The 17587-nt window shown below is 40.6% G+C and overlaps 1 protein-coding gene across 3 annotated transcripts; it reads right to left on the reverse strand.

Moving 5' to 3' along the window:
* Positions 1 to 8891: 8891 nt before the first annotated feature.
* Positions 8892 to 13783, reverse strand: TRMT10C (tRNA methyltransferase 10C, mitochondrial RNase P subunit). Of its 3 annotated transcripts, XR_009503105.1 has the most exons (3): positions 13553 to 13783; positions 10076 to 11461; positions 8892 to 9316 (listed from the first exon to the last, which is right to left on the reverse strand). XR_009503105.1 is itself a non-coding variant. In XM_059922195.1 (2 exons), exon 2 carries the CDS (start codon positions 11429 to 11431, stop codon positions 10172 to 10174), a length of 1260 nt encoding a protein of 419 aa, XP_059778178.1. In that variant the 5' UTR covers positions 11432 to 11461; positions 13655 to 13783; the 3' UTR covers positions 8892 to 10171. The 3 variants fall into 3 exon arrangements, 2 of the variants coding, with proteins under 2 accessions (XP_059778178.1, XP_059778177.1); XM_059922195.1 differs by having other exon boundaries at positions 8892 to 11461; positions 13655 to 13783; XM_059922194.1 differs by having other exon boundaries at positions 8892 to 11461.
* Between the last annotated feature and the right edge of the window lie 3804 nt (positions 13784 to 17587).

Below are 17587 nucleotides of genomic sequence, written 5' to 3' on the forward strand. Positions count from 1 at the left end.
GGCCCCGCCCAGCAACCATTGAGCTTCGGAGCCCGCCTTGGAAGCGGCAGCCTAGAGCGGCCCTAGAGCGTGAAGGGCCTCTGGGAAACGGAAATGGATATGATATCATCGGCGAGCATCCTCTGAGGGAAGGGCGGGGTAGGTTGAGCGGTCCGAGGACTGGTTAGGGACTTGACTAGAGGTGGGTTAGATTTTCATGGTTTACTGGCGGATTCAGGGAAGTGAGGGGAGGTGGGATCATAACCCTGGAAACGCTGGTGAGCTCAGGTGAGGTTTCTGCAAACTGGCCGACCGAAGCTAGCCAGGCTCTTTCATTCTGTCTGGTTTGCTAGATCACGTGTACCCACTCAAAAAAAAAAAAAAAAAAAAGGACCGAATTCTTATTCCTACCTAAAAGCAAAATCAACGTTTATCGAGCGCCCTCTTGTGTCAGGCGCTATCTCGTTTAATCCCCACAATAGTCCAATGCGGAATTGCCCTCTTTTAATTAGCTGTGAGAGTCGAGGCCAAAGAAAAATTTGTCTAAGGTCGCGTAGGCAAGTGGTAAAACTGATTTTTCTACAAGCTGCAATTTCTGTGTCAAGAGAAGTTACTTTGTTACGTGAAGACCACAGTAGTTTCTGCCTTAGTTAGAAACCTTTAGTGTATCCCCAGAGTTTGCAGAATGAAGTCCAAGCGTTATATTGGGCCCCAGCCTAACTTTTCAGCTTCATCTTCGCTTTTTCTCCATATTTATACTGCCCTCTTGCTATACGGGGTCGATTCCTTGCCTAGGGAACTGTAGTTTCTGGGTTTGCAGTCCAATATACAGTGAGTGTTACAGAAGTTGGTCTTACGGAGTCAGAACTTGGGTTGGAATCCCTTTACTGGCTGAGTAAACCTTGAGGGTTTCTTACTGTCTACAGACCTATGTTTCCTTCTCTATAAAATAGAAATAATAATAGTACTTCCTCAAAGGGTGGTCCTGGGGATCAAATGAGATAATAAATTCCATATACCATTCTTTGATCATTGTATACTTCCCTCAATATGTGTTAAAAAGAAAACAAAGTTCTCCCTAGGTGGCTCAAAAATTCCTTGACCACAGAGACCATTAAAAAAATTTTTTTTTTCTTCACAGCAGTTTGTATTGCACATTTCATATATGAAAGGTGCTGAGTATTTGTGAATGGATGACTCCTCAGGCTCCGAGTCTGGAGAATGCAGAAAGAATCAAAGTGTGTTTCCCACAACAGAAGCAGGGTGGTTTGCTGATACGGTGATTTGGTGATTTGAAGTCCCTGGTCCACCATCTATGACAGTATATGTAAAAGTGCCCAGCAAACTATTTTACATAGAATAGGTAATTCATGTTTGTTTTATTTTTCCTAGATGTGATCTTCAAAAGTTACTTAATTGCTGAGTCTCTTTTTTTTTTTTTTCGCCCGTACCAAGCGGCTTTCAGGGGTCTTAGTTCCCCGACTAGGGACTGAACTCAGGCCCTCTGCAGTGAAAGCGTGGAGTTCTAACCACTGGACCGCCAGGGAATTCCTGAGACTCTTACTTTTAATCATTTTTTAAATGGAGACATAGGGACTTGCCTGGTGGCACAGTGGATAAGACTCCATGCTCCCAATGCAGGGGGCCTGGGTTCCATCCCTGGTCAGGGAATGAGATCCCACATGCCGCAACTAAGAGTTCACATGCCACAACTAAGGATCCTACCTGCTGCAACTAAGGAGCCCACGAGCTGCAACTAAGGAGCCCCCTGCCACAAGTAAGGAGCCTGCAACTAAGACCTGGTGCAACCAAATAAATAAATAAATAAATGGAGACATAAACATGTGATTTTTATTTGTAATTATGTATGTATTTACTTATATATGCTTTTTTTTGAGTTTTTATGTGTATCCATTTATTGATTGCTGGGAATACAGCTTATTGAGGATACATGACATGATGCTTATATTTTTAAATGAGAAAAATGAAGTTTAGAGAGGTCACATACAGCTATCCAGTTCCATATATCACACTGCAGAAGTTAAGGATGCAAGATATTAATCCATTCACTTGTCTGTTCCATGAGGTCATATTGTGCATATCTTGCTCACCATTGTTTCCCTAGGACCTAGATTATACCAGTTTTCAATAAATATCAATTGAAGAAGTGATGCATGCAATCTTCAGTAACCCCCAGCAAATGGGTTAATGGATGAAAAGGCAGTGGAGTGCAGGGCAAAGAGCAGCAGCATTGATTGCATCAGACAAAACCGAATTTAGATTATAACCCTGCCATTTGCTAATCTGTGAGTTTGAACGGATAAGGTAATCTTACTGAATATATTTTAACTGTAAAAATGTACTAATACTTATAGGGTTACTGAGAGGAATAAGTGTGATAATACAGGTAAAATTTGTAATACAGTGCCTGGCTTGTGGCGGGCACTTGCTTAATAGTAGCTATTGTTTGCAGTCTCTAAAGAACTATTCAAATAATGAGTAAACAAAATGGAATCAAAAATGAAAATGGAGAGTAATATAGACAACTATTATTATAATTTATGTGAGTTTTTAAAAAATTATTTATTTTTGGCTGCGTTGGGTCTTCATTGCTGTGCACGGACTTCCTCTAGTTGTGACGAGTGGGGGCTACTCTTCGTTGCTGTGCGCAGGCTTCTCGTTGCGGTGGCTTCTCGTTGCAGAGTATGGGCTCTAGGCGTGCGGGCTTCAGTAGTTGTGGCTCACGGGCTCTAAAGCACAGGCTCAGTAGTGGTGCACAGGCTTAGTTGCTCCGCGGCATGTGGGATCTTCCCGGACCAGGGCTCGAACTGTGTCCCCTGCATTGGCAGGCAGATTCTTAACTACTGCGCCACCAGGGAAGTTTCTATTATTGTAATTTAAATGTGTAATTTGTGAGGTGATAGTTATAATATCCAACATATATTTATGCTTACTATATGCCAAGCATAGTCTGCAATTTTTTTAACATGAAATCAAGTACATTAAATCATCACCCTATGAATTAAGTGCTACAATTACTTTATTTTTATAGAAGAGGAAACTGGGACACTGAAAAGATAAGTAAGAGGTGGAGCCGAGCCTGGAATTCAGGCACAGAGCTACAACAAATTAGAGGGGAAAAGTGACTAATCATGGTTTCACTAACCTTGTTTTTGTTTTTTAACTTTCAAATTTCTTTACAGCCCAAATTAAGATGAAAACATATTTCTATTCATCCAAGTAATCCAAAACACTCATTCACTGGTTAGATCAGGGTTGGCCCCATGACCCTGTAATATTAAATTACCCAGTTGGGCTGGAGCTATCTGATGTTGTACCATGAAATACAGAAGCAGCATTGCACTGGGTGTCAAGTGACAGCAGCTCATGGGCTTTGTTTTGTGTGTGTGTGTGCGCTTACATTTTTTAATTTTAATTTTTATTTAATTTTTGTTTTTTTTCAAATTCTTTTCTAATTTATCACTAACCTTGGTTCTTAATTCAGCCTGTAATCCCATTATATTTCCCTATACCATTCTCAAGATTTAGTATACATCAGAATCATCTTTTTTTGGCTGCGTTGGGTCTTCGTTGCCGTTCGCGGGCTTTTTCTAGTTGCAGCAAGCGGGGGATACTTACTCTTCGTTGCGGTGCACGGGCTTCTCATTGCGGCGGCTTCTCTTGTTGCAGAGCACGGGCTCTAGGTGCGCGGGCTTCAGTAGTTGCAACATGCGGGCTCAACAGTTGCGGCACCCGGGCCCTAGAGAGCAGGGCTTCGATAGTTGTGGTGCATGGGCTCAGTAGTGGTGGCACACGGGCTCTAGGGTGCTCAGGCTTCAGTAGTTGTGGCGCACGGGCTTAGTTGCTCTGCGGCTTGTGGGATCTTCCTGGACCAGGGATCGAACCTGAGTCCCCTGCATTGGTAGGCAGATTCTTAACCACTGTGCCACCAGGGATGTCCCTGAAAGGCTTCTTAAAACAGTTAAAACTGGTGCCACGGACAGAGTTTTTGATTCAGTAGACTCAGTGGGTGGGGCCCCCAAATTTACATTTCTAACTAGTTCGCAAATGATGAGGCTGCTAGTCTGGGGACCACACTTTGAGAACCATGACCCTAATCCACTCACTTTCCTAGACTATTTCCCACTTTCTCTGCCCTCCCCTCAATTGATGACTTTGATTCTTATTTTCAGTAAGAAAATAATAGAAATCAAAACAGAACTTCTGTATATTCTCACCATATCTGTGGTGTGGTACCTGCGTTTGTACCTAGATTTTCTGTCTTCTTTTCTGTTACTAATGCAGTAAATCCCATCTTTCTTGCTTATACAAGGTCTCACTCCACTGTTTTATCAGATCCTCCCCACCCCGCCAACTACTGGATCATTTCCAACAGCAAACATACATGCTTTATATCTCCCATATCTACAAAACAACTATAGCAAAATTAAAAACTCTTCTCTTGATCTCATAACTCCCTCTAGCTCCTTATTACTATTCCCCTTCATATAGTAATTCTTTAAAAGGATTGTTTATACTCATTGTCTCCAATATCTCTTTGGTATTTGGTACCTACTCTGCTACCACCCTGGTCCAACTCACTATTATCTTTCACCTTTGTTTCTGCAGTAGCCTCCTGGCTGGTCCCTCTCTTCTCGTCTCAATACAGCAGCCAAAGTGACCCTTTTAAAATGAATCAGATTGATTGACTTAATAAAAGGTGCTTGTTATGTGCCAGGCACTGTACCAAGTCCTGGGGATACAGCAGTAAATAAGATAGAAAAGGGAGTTCCCTGGTGGCGTAGTGGTTAGGATTCTGGGCTTTCACTGACGAGACCCGGGTTCAATCCCTGCTTGGGGAACTGAGATCTTGCAAAAATTGACACAACATTGTAAATCAACTGTACTTCAACAACAAAAAAAATTTTTTTACAGACTTCCCTGGTAGTTCATGGGTAAGACCCCACGCTCCCAATGCAGGGGGCCTAGGTTTGATCCCTGGTTGGGGAACTAGATCCCACATGCATGCCGCAACTAAGAGTTCGCATGCCACAACTAAGAGTCCACATGCCACAGGGAAGATCCCGTGTGCTGCAACTAAGACGCAGTGCAGCCAAAATAAATGAAAAAGAAAGAAAGAAAAGAAAGGAAAGAAAGAAAGAAAGAAAGAAAGGAAAGAAAGAGTAGGCAATTTTAAAAAATGTTAAAAAGGACAGAAAAAAAATCCCTGCCCTCATGGAGCTTGCATTCTAGTCATCCTGTTAAAATATCAGGAACGTGTCACTTTTTTGCTCAAGACCATCTGATCTTCCCATCTTATTCAGAATAAAAACCAAGTCCTTACAATGAGAGGCTTACATGACAGACCCCTAGCTACTCCTCTGACCTCATCTTTATCTCTCTTTACCCACTCTGCTTCAGCTACATTAGCCTCCTTGTGTCTTGAACCCTCTCTCAGGGCCTTTGCACTCATTGTTCCCTTTACTGGAAATTCCCTTTCCTCGTATCGCCATAGCTCACTCTCACTTTCTTCAGGTCTTTGCTCAAATGTCATCTTCTCAGTCTTTGTGCAAATTAGAAAAGGGATACCCTGTTATTGGGTGCAATCTTTTAAGCACTTGGCTTAAAGGCAGATAGTACCTGTGTATGAAGAAAACAGTGCTTCTTCTAGCAAACATGGCCCTGCACCAGAGTGCATGGCTTGGAGAGGGTTGTATGGGTGTTCTTGCACAGTGAGCAACCTACTTAGAAGACAGTCCCCAACCACCTTGTATAAAATGGTAATGCCTCCCCACTACAGCATTCCCCTTTCTCCCTTAACCTTCATATTATTACCATCTGACATTTTATATTATTTATGTCTTGTCTCCTTTCTGCCTGCAAGAATTTATATCCATGAAGGCTGGGAATATTTTGTATTCCCACTGCTGTATCACCAACACCTAAAATGCTTCTGGGCACGTAGTAGGTACTCAATAAACATTTGCTGAATCAATGAATGAGCCAATGAGGAAGATAACCTGCTAGACTGGGAAAAGTAAGACAATTGCTGTGATAAGGAAATCAAGGAAGAAGTTTTTCAAGGAGGGAAGAGTTCAGTGAGATACTCATGGTCTTTTTTAATTAGTAAAAAGTGGCCACTGAATCTGGCTGGAAACAATACAACTTATGTAAGGACAGATCACAGTTTTATCAAGCAGTACTCAAGCTGCACAGTTCGACATGGCAGCCACTAACTACATGTGACTATTAAGCACTTGAAGTGTGGTTCGTGCAACTGAAGAACTGAACTCAATGTTATTTAAGTTAAAACACCGAAGCAGTTAGCTTTTGTTAAACACAATTCTGTCGTTTTGGTAGGATTGCATTTTACTTTAACAATTGAAAATTTAGCATTCGTATATTTTTTCTTAAAATGACAAGGTTTATTTAGAGAGATACACACTCCATAGTATGAGCTGTCTCAAAAGGCGAGAGGTGGCCCCAGGGCACGGGGTCATCTAGGAAAATGAGAGCAGTGCTGGGAGACACATACTCCACAGAGTATGGGCCATTTCAGAAGGCGAGAGTAGCCTAGTATTCATATTAAGATGTGCTATAGGGCTTCCCTGGTGGCGCAGTGGTTGAGAATCTGCCTGCTAATGCAGGGGACACGGGTTCGCGCCCTGGTCTGGGAAGATCCCACATGCCGCGGAGCAACTAGGCCCGTGAGCCACAACTACTGAGCCTGCGCGTCTGGAGCCTGTTCTCCGCAACAAGAGAGGCCGCGATAGTGAGAGGCCCACGCACCGCGATGAAGAGTGGCCCCCACTTGCCGCAACTAGAGAAAGCCCTCGCACAGAAACGAAGACCCAACACAGCCAAAAATAAATAAATTAATTAATTAAAATATATATTTAAAAAAAGATGTGCTATAACCATTAAAATACGACCAGATTTTGAATGCTTAGTTAGAAAAATTGAATATGAATGTAAAATCTCATTAGTTTTTAATAATGAATACAAATTGAAATAATAGTGTGGACATATCAGTTAAATATATTAAAATTAAGTTCACCTTTTATCTTTAACATGGCTACTGGGAATTTTAAAAGTACATACGTGGATTGCATTATATTTCTATTAACAGCAGTGGTGTAGAGGAAATGGAAACTGTGTTCTGAATACTTACTTGAAGGATCTGGCTTAGAACTTGAACTGCGTAATACAGTAGGGATAATAGTAGCAAACAAAGACTTCTTTTTAAATTGTTTAATTATTAAAAGCTGGGAATTTGGTAGCATGTTTGAAAAGAGCAAAGGAGAGAACTAGAAATGTTATTACATGAAAACATGTCGCTAATAGGTAAGAAGGGGAAGATGATTAGACCATAGGAAACAAAAGTTACCTTCAAAGAGAAAGAATACTATAGAATAAATTATTGGGTGTTTAAAATAAAGAGAAAAGCTGTTACTTCCTAATTCACGCCCAGGAAATCAGACCATCTAGTTTGGAGAAACTGAAGCAGTATCCGAGGTTCTGCTAAATTCCAAATTCAAAAAAATTTGTAAAATTAAAATCAGTATGAGCTCAAACTGTGGATGAGCTTGCCACTGTGATTCATCTACATAAGAGAGCAGCAGTCGCAGAAATCAGTTACTGCTTGGCTATTGCGAAGGAAAAAAATTAAGAAGAAAAATTCTAGTGTTGCACCACTGAAACACCTTAGCATATTTTTTTTTTAATAAATTTATTTATTTACTTCTTTCTTTTTGGCGGCATTGGGTCTTCGTTGCTGCGCGCAGGCCTTCTCCAGTTTACCTTAGCATATTGTTACACAGAAATACGAATGTATTCCTCAAAGGGACACAATAACTTGCATATACCGTATTAGAAATTCTATATATTTTGAATATAGTCTGAATTAATTAGTTTATATTTACTTAGCACTTATGTGCCAGACACCATATTAAATGTTTTATATGAGTCAAGAACCATTTCTAATCTCCTTTTTATAGATGAGGAAAACTGAAATTTCAAGAGATTAATCAATGTAGGCAATGTCAGAACCCGTAAGGGTGGAGCTGGAACCCAGAGAGCAGGGCTGGGACACAGGAGACTCGTGAGGTGCACTAGGAGCCTTGTTTGCCTTCCTCTAGTGCCAATCCTGTCAGGCAATCCTAATCCCTTTTTCTTAACCACTACGCTATTTTACTTTCCATGTATCTCAAGTATTAGCACCTTGCTACTCAGTAGGGTCTTAAGAGTTGAAATTCATTCATAATGTACTTCTCATCAATTCTAAGTTTACACATCACCTTTTCAAGGCCTCTCCAGATCCCCTGAGTTTAGGTTAGGCATCTCGTGTTTTTCCATTGCATTTTGTACTTGCCTTATTATAGAGGGCATAATTTATAGGTTAAAGTCAGACAGACCTTTTGAATTCTGAGACGATACTTAAAAGCTCAATTATTTTGAGTAAATTTTCCTTATCTATAAAAAAGGTGTTAATGATAGTACCTAAACTTAGTTGTTTAAATTCATGTAAACTGCACAGTAACTATTTGGCACAGAGTAGGTACTTAGTATTTGGTAAAAGATTGAGTCCTGCTTTAAGAAATGTATTGGATAGCATACCTCATTCATGCTAATGTCCAATTCAGAAACCAGGTAGAAACATTTGGCCATACATTTCTATTTCCCATGTTTTCAAACATTTTAACGGTGCAAGAAGTCTACAATGAATATGGTTCCTAAGTTCATTTCTGTATGCTTGGCTTCCTTCACAGAAAAGGGCATGGCCACTACAGCTTCCTACCTCTCAAAAGTTCAACCACTAGAAAGGAATTAACACAGGCTATCTTGAGAAGTCCAAAAATCCTGTAAAAGGATTCTGACTGGCCTGTCTTAAAGTCAGATGCCCATCTCAAAGCTTGAGTCTCTTTTTTTTTTTAATTTTATTTATTTATTTTTGGCTGCATTGGGTCTTCGTTGCTGCACGCAGTTTCTCTAGTTGCAGCGAGCGGGGGCTACTCTTCATTGCGGTGCACGGGCTTCTCACTGCGGTGGCTTCTCTTGTTGAGGAGCACAGGCTCTAGGCACACGGGCTTCAGTAGTTGTGGCTTGCAGGCTCTAGAGCGCAGGCTCAGTAGTTGTGGTGCACAGGCTTAGTTGCTCCGCAGCATGTGGGATCTTCCCGGACCAGGGCTTGAACCCGTGTCTCCTGCATTGGCAGGCGGATTCTTAACCACTGCGCCACCAGGGAAGCCCTGAGTGAGGTGTCTTTTTTGAGATAATCAGTTGTGGCCAGGGGAACAAGGTCTGTAAAAATATGGCAGCTTCCATTCAAATCACATGGCTGGAAAAAAGGAAGTATTTCCTTGAAAACAAAAGCCATCTACATTACAACAGGGAAGTGCTGTAGTAACACTCTTCAAATAAACCCTTTTCTTCTAAGAGGACAAGAAATGACCTTTATCCCCACGAACCCATTTTTCATTACCCCACAAACCCATTTTTCATTATACAGCCCAATCTCATGACATGCCAAGGGATGTCTTTTTTGTTTAACCAAGACTCAGTTAAACGATATACCTTAGTGCCTATGACATGCCCAGCACTGTACCAAATGTTAAATAAATGAACCACCACCTGAAGTTTCATCAATTTTCGATGAAAGGGTAGTTGTTGTCATGGCTAAAAGAACATTTAAGAAGGAAAATGCAGTCTGAGACTCAAAGTAGTCATAAAAAAGCCACACCAATGGTACAATTATTTTACTGGGCTCAAACGAACATGGACAACTCTTTTTACTTTCTAAGATTCTTTTTACAGTAAACAAAATATATTTCCAAAGTTTTACAGATATTTAATTGGAGAAAGATAATACTTCAGTTAGTTTGGAAAGACAACCTTTAAAAGAAAGAGCAAGTGAATTCCATTCAGGATGAAACAGACTAACAGAACTGTATTCCTAAGTGGTGGTGGTGGGATGAACTGGGAGATTGGGATTGACATTTATACACTAATATGTATAAAATGGATAACTAATAAGAACCTGCTGTATAAAAAATAAAATAAAATTCAAAAAAAAAAGAAACAGGAGTGTGAGTATTACCTGTGCTACTTCAGCAGAGGCTTCCTAAAAATTTCAGCTGATTTTGGGGAAAAAAAAAAAAGAACTGTAATCCTAATCCATTTACTTTTTAAGCTATCAAATATTCTCATTCAAGCTACCTTTTCTGTGTCTATCTACAGAGCCTCTTGGAAATGAATTAAAAGTCTTTGACTTCATTCTGTTGAAAAACTCTTGAGAATGCTGAGAAATCTCCAGATAACCAGTATGTTTTCTCCTAGGAACGAACTTCAGAGCCTCTTCCCAACTACCAGTGTTTTTCAGACATAACAAAATACGTATCATTTGATCTAAGGTGAGATTTTTGGTGCCAGTGTCCCACTGCAAATATTTATCTAATGGAAGGCATTCTGTTGCCAGCTTCAGCCGTTTTGCTTTGGCTAGGGATGTGCCTGGCTGCATATTCTTATCAACAAAAGATCCCACTACATAAATTTTGTCATGCTTGAAAGTAGTCATAACGTTGGGAGAATCTGAAGTTAAATATATAATACTATCCTTTGGAAATAAATCTACATGAGACTTTTCTGTTGCTGTTAAAAGCAATTTGTTCCACTTTTCTCCATAACGTTTAACTAACTCTCTATAGTAGGCACCACCTGTTTTAAGACTGCAGAAATAAATATGGAAAGGATCAACATTTCTTCTGTTCCATCCTTCACTTTCTAAAAGTTGGGAAACAGCATTCTGCAGTTCTTTTGGTTTCATATAGTCGTCATAAGCCATGTCAAAAACCACAGGTTGTCCAAACTGCATGGCCTGGGCACCCTTCCAGCCCATTGCAATATCCATACTCCTATCCCAAAGTCGTAGAAACAGAAAGTTTTGCTGTTTATCTTCCTTAGTGGTTTCTGGTAGCTGATCTTTTTTTATTTGTTCTTTTGCTGCTATTTTCATTTCCTTTTTTATTTGCTTGGCTTTTTTCATTTTTTCCTTAATATATAAATATTTTAAATATTTTCTTTTTGATGATTTAGAAACACATTCCATAACGGTTTTGAGCTCTTCTTCACTGATGTGTTCTGGTACTTCTCTGCGAAGCAATCTCCACATCTCAATTAATTCCCTGGTGGCAGCTAGAGGATCTTCATCCTTGCTACTTGAGACTGTTGAAACACCCTCTTCTTGCACACTAGATTTCATTGTAATTTTCCACCTATCCAACTCCAGCTCTTCAGGAGGTGATGTACTCTCCTTATTAGGATAGGACACAGCTGGTATTTTGGAAGACGTGTATCTCTGCAGAGTTGTTGAATATAAAACCCTTTTCTTCCTATGAAGGGTAAATGGTGCCAAAACTCTGGCAAAAGGTCTTAAGAAGGTGATACCGACACTCATTTTGAGGAAAACAGGCCTGTAAGAAAAGCCCTATAAAAAAAGAAAAATGTAATGAAAAGTTAAAAACCTCTCAAATAACTGTGCAAGTATAAATTTGAGATACCAAAATGCAATCGATTTCTGAAACATAAAGTGGAATCTTAGTCCAACTTATTTTTGCACCATTAATTTTTCTTAGACTCCTGTGGCCTAGAGCCTGTGATCATTCACTAGGCAAAATGTTTAAAACTTATTTGGGTTCTTATTTTAGACATGAACTTCACTATTGTTTTAGGCAAAAGGATACCTTGAAGATCCTTTTCAGATTTGTATCTAGGGACCCAGAAGATCAATGTTACTGGATAACAAAGTTATGTACCACTATATGGCTGAGACTATGGTGCTGTATTCTTCTCCACTTTCTACTAAGCCCAGATACAGACCCAAACACAAGATCCTTAACAAGCAATACATGAAGACAAAGGGCAGAAAAGTTACAGAAAATGGCAAATAGTAAAAAGCACTTAGCAGCTGCTGTACCAATGCCCTTATATGTTTTCAAAACAGAAATATAGAGAGATCTACTGATTTAAAAAAAAATAAAACCTCCCTTCTCCAATTTAGACTTTACAGCAAATAATGTTATTGCCAAACAAAATATCCAAAATTAGGGCAAATATATATAAGCTCCACAATTTTATCCTAAAGGTCTGGATGTCCACAAAATAATGAAGATGCTTAAAGATGTGAAACTAGTGCTGGACTTGAAGCAAAAAAAGGAATTCAACTTTTCACAAAATGCAACTAAAATACTTGAAAAGTTCCTTCTTCCCTTGGCTTCATTTAATGACGCTGCATGCTCCTGGGTCTCTGACCTGTGCAATGATGCTCAGATCCATTCCCCCCACACCCCCAACACACACAAGGTGGATGTGCTTCTGAGTTCTGTCCTTAGCCCTTTTTTCAATCTAAACATTTTCCCTATGAACTCTGATCTACCTCCTTGACTTTGATCACCATGTATCAGATGACACCTCAAATGCAACAAACTGAAATCTGTCTCCCTTCCCTTCCCAGTCTGCTTCTCCTTCTGCAGTTTCAGGGAGGGACACTACTATCCATCCATTTGCTGAAGGCAGAAACTGGGAGTCATTTCATAACTGTCCCCTCTCACACCCTCCATTCCTAATTTGGGTTATATTCATTTAGTTTCTAAATACTTCTCTAATCCAGTCACTTCTCTTCAACCTCATTTTCTTATCTTTTTTTTTTCTTTTGGAGGCAGGGGGGTGCGCCGCGCAGCTTGCAGGCTCTTAATTCCCCGACCAGTGATGGAATCCGGGCCCTCTGCAGTGAGAGCACGGAGTCCCAACCACTAGGCCGCCAGGGAATTCCCTCAACCTCACTTTCTTAATTGTATCTCCTAGCCTCTAGATTTGCTCTCCCTCATCTCTAAGCCATTTGGAGCTAGTGCAGATCTGATCAATACACTCACATCATCCTCAATGTGTATTTTTAAACTCACTGCTGCCAGGTTAAAGTCTAAACTTATATATGTGGCTTATAAAGTTTTTTCACAAAATCACCATTTGCTTACCTCTTCAGCTACATCTCTAGCTATCTGTCACCTCAAACTTTAGATCAAGTATTCCTATTAGTTCTTTTAGCACCCTGTACTTCTGCACCATAGTGCTTGTAACACTGCACTGTAATTGCCTGGCTACTTATTAGCCCCACTATGTGGTAAACTCTATCAGGACAAGGACTGTATTTATACTAACATCGAACCCAATGTTTGGCAGTATATAGTTCACATTTATCATTCAAGTATTTTTCGATTAAATACTCCGGGTCAATGCTTCTCACATTTAAAACACGTTCAGACACCTTTTAAAGAAAATACAATTTCCTTTAGACTCCTCGAAATATTTAACCGAGAGTTCTCAGCCCCAATACGAGAAACACTGATTTCGGAAAAAGTCTTTTGAGTTTTGTCTTTGTAACTGGTAAATATTTTTAGGATGTCAAAGAAACAAAACTCCCAAATATTTAAAAGGGGAACAAGGATATCATTTTGGGAAACACTGCTCTCGTCCCAGGTATTGTACTTATAGTTTATTAAATCACTGGGCTTCCTCTTACCTGTGGGCCTTCTTAGCGCACAAGCTCCAGTATGCGTATGTTAGATCTCCCGCGTCCTCCCACCTCACCACACACACTGGGAGACACGAAACCCGCCCGTACCAGGAGTGCAAAGACAGTGGCTCCCGCCGGTGCCCCAGAGGACGCAGGATTCTGCCGGGAAACGCTGCCCACGGATCCGCGCTGCACCTGACCCACAGCTTAACTATCACTCTACACAGTATCCGTCGTTGACCCGAGACCCGCAGCCGGAAATCCCGCCCTCTCCTTCCGGCGCTGCCATATGACGTCACGCCAAAGGGGCAAGCCTTCCGGCCTGGAAAGCAGCACTGTCGTGCAACGCAGCCTGAAAAACATTCACTGACAGTAGCAATACAAAGACCGTTGGGACCACATTGTGAGGTTTGGGGGCTGAAGCCGGGTGAGAGTGGGTAAGGGATGAGTGGAATATGAGAAAATGGAGTCATTAAGGTTAAACGTTTTTATGAATCTTGGCAGAGGCAATATTCGGTAGGCTCAGCCTCCGGTGTGGTGTCCAGGAAATTTTTGTTATTTTTACTGTTCCTGGGAGAGACTTGACCAGCTGATAGGATTGTTAGCAAGGGAATAAGGAAAGAAAGGATGAGAAGGGCGAACTTCCTCAGAAGATTGAAAGAGATGGGATTCAGAGGACAGATGGAGGGAACTGGTCTTGGATAGGAGGAGGAAATACCACTTCCTTTGTAACAGGAAGAAGGGAAGAAACTTAGGTGGGGATGGAAGCCAGTTTGTACATATGGCAGTTGTAATTTGAGAGTTCCCATTTCTGTGAAAGAGGTAGTCTGCTGAGAATCTCTGGAGAGCGAAGAATGGGAGAAAGTTTGAAATTATTATGAAGAGTGAATGTGACACACTCAGTGATGGAGAAGTTTTTCACATATTGCAGTATAGGGAAGTCATTCTGGCTTATACGTGGTTCTGCCTGAACTTTGTGTGAACTAAAACACAGCCTGACTTATGGCCTGTCAAACACTTATACAGCACATTTACTTTAACCATTAAGATAAAGAATGTCCTCTTTGAAGATAAGGATAAATAGCTCTCTTCCTGTGGCATCCATTAACACTTTCTTGAAGATAAGGTTCCCTTCCCAGACACCAGGGTTATGCTGTCTCATTGAATACATACTAATCTGTCTCTTTTGAAACCTTTTAGGAATGTACCCCTGTCATGTTTGATGTATGTTCTTTGTTTTAATAGTAAGGTTTGAAACTGTGCTGAAAACCGTGCTTCAGTGGAGCAGATCCTTGGAGCTACTGAGAGGCTGCCTCCCAGGCTATAGTCCTCAGTTTGGTTCTAATAAAACTCTTTTCTATTCCTTATTATAGTTTGATTGTTGATTATTTGTGTCAACAATAGAAGCAGAAAGTAGAATTGTGTTTACCAGGGTCTAGGAGGGTGGTGGTGAAAACAAGGGGTTGTTTAGTGGGTATAAGAGTTTCAGTTTTGCAAGGTGAAAAAGTTCTGGAAATCTGTTGCACAACAGCACGAATATACTTAACACTACCGAGCTTTAAAATTGTTAATATGGTAAACTTATGTATTTCTTAAAATCACAATTAAAAAATGAAAGAATGAAGTGTGAGCTGACTAGGGAATGACAGTCATGTTGTTAAGCAGTGTTTATGGTCTAATTCAGTTTGGGGGTCATGAATTTATAGTGGTATCAGTCTACCTTATATGATCCCCCCCCCATTTTGCCAACACTGCTAAGTGCTAAGAGGTCCAGGTACAATTAAGCTTATAGAAGGGAAATGGGGTAAAGTTGTTAAAGTTATTGGCATCAGAGTTGCTGCACGAGTGGCCTACAGAGGCTCAGGTGCATACTGAGAGGCCAGTACAGTAATGATAGAACATGGGATGAGAGACTGATAGAAAGTAAATACACAACTGGCCAGAGGTTTCAAAGGAGATGAGAAACAGGTTAGTAGGTGTAATTGAGTAAGCAAACTGAACTGATAGGACATTGCAGAAGAGTCAGGTATCATCTGCTTTTGTGAATGTTGTGGTGGAGCAATATGTATTTGGTAATGCCAAGATTCAGGCCATGAACACAAGAGTGTGTGGCAGGAGTACAGTGGGATGGGTCATGAGAGATCATCTAGGAATCACAGGGTATAATTATGGTATTGTTTTTGCTTCAAAACTCAATTTTGTACTCGGTATTTAGTAACATTTGAAGTTTCTCTTTTTCTTTTGGTGTAGGCATATCTGTCTTATGGTTTGCTAAAATTAGGGAGGCCTCTCCTTTCTGGGACAGACACTATTTTGATTTTTAAAAATTTAATGAGATGAAAGTTTTAGGACACTTGAAAGTCAGAAGCCAAACAAAAGAATTTTCTGTCCTTTCATGCCTTACAAAATTTATCGCTATGCAATACCTTGGCCACTCCTCTCTCAGCCTGAAGGTGGTGTCTTCTATTATCTAATTGTTCTATGATTTAGGAACTGGGATGTATTATTTGGGAAATACAACTAAAAACAAGATCTCTCCCAACTCAGAAATCCTCTCCACAAAGGTAGTAGAGAAAGAAAACACTTATGTTTGAATAAGCATTAAACCAGAATGTGGTGGGCATCACAGGCAATCTGCGGAAGAGATTGTGAAGACAGAAAGGGGAATCTCACCCCCTTATATAGCCAGATACACCCCATCACATATGTGTTTTCAAAGTAAACAATAAATAGTCCTCAAGTAAGAGAACCTGAGAGCATATTTGTCATGCATAGTTCATCCTAACTTTACCATGGTAATTGGGGCGGTCACTTTTGTTAGTTAATTGGCTTTATCCAGAGAAAAAACAAACCTCATCTTTCTGACAGGACATAGTTTTGCTAACTGGAGAAAGGTGTCCACCAAAGTTAGGCTTGTGCCCTCTCACAAGAACTGTGAGATAGGGGAGCTATCTTCCTTGATCTTTGCATTTCAAAAAGATGGCTTCCAGGCTTCCCTGGTGGCGCAGTGGTTTAGAATCCGCCTGCCAATGCAGGGGACACGGGTTCGAGCCCTGGTCCGGGAAGATCCCACATGCCGCGGAGCAACTAAGCCCGTGTGCCATAACTACTGAGCCTGTGCTCTAGAGCCCGTGAGCCACAACTACTGAGCCCGCATGCCACAACTACTGAAGCCCATGCGCCTAGGGCCTGTGCTCTGCAACAAGAGAAGCCACTGCAATGAGAAGCCCATACACTGCAACGAAGAGTAGCCCCCGCTCGCCGCAACTAGAGAAAAGCCCTCGTGCAGCAATGAAGACCCAACGCAGCCAAAAATAAATAAATAAATAAAATTTAAAAAAATTAAAAAAAAAATCAGTAGCCCTGAGAAAATTATACATATATAAAAAAATGGCTTCCAGGTTCTTGAAGAAACATTCCTGAGTGGTGAGATTGGCAGGAGGCTTACTTAGCCATTATAATTTAGCCATTATAAATATTTACATACATTTGAAAAGGATGAAGAAAGAAATTCTGAAAGAAAAAGGAGAGGGGGAGAAACGCCTTCCCTTATTTTCAACAAGGAGAATTACATCTCTTATTTTTAATTTGTATTTGCCCTTAAATTATGTGGTAGAAACTGAAAGTATTGGTCTTGAAAGGTAAGTGAGACACACCACTTCCTTTCCTACAGGAGGGAAAGACAAATGTTTCAGTGCACTTGGATCTTTGGGACCGTAAAACATGAGCTCAGTCAACAAACCCCTTTTGTTGCTTTCCTCAGGGGAGGAACTTTGGTCCAGATGATAATCCAGATGATAATCCATCATAACTTTTACCTCACATGATATAGACTTAACGTTATTACCTCCCTGGCCACCCCTAATCTTCCTAACAGTGGTTCACAAAGTGTGATCCCCAGACCAGCAGCATCAGTATCACCTAGGAACTAGTTAAAAGGCCAATTTTGAGGCCCCACCTACCAATTCTACTGAATCAGAAACTTTGGCAGTGATACCTAGCAGTCTTTAGGACCTCCAGGTTATCCTGATGTACTTTAAA

This window comes from Balaenoptera ricei, chromosome 4 (assembly GCF_028023285.1).
Source record: "Balaenoptera ricei isolate mBalRic1 chromosome 4, mBalRic1.hap2, whole genome shotgun sequence".
Taxonomy (NCBI): domain Eukaryota; kingdom Metazoa; phylum Chordata; class Mammalia; order Artiodactyla; family Balaenopteridae; genus Balaenoptera; species Balaenoptera ricei.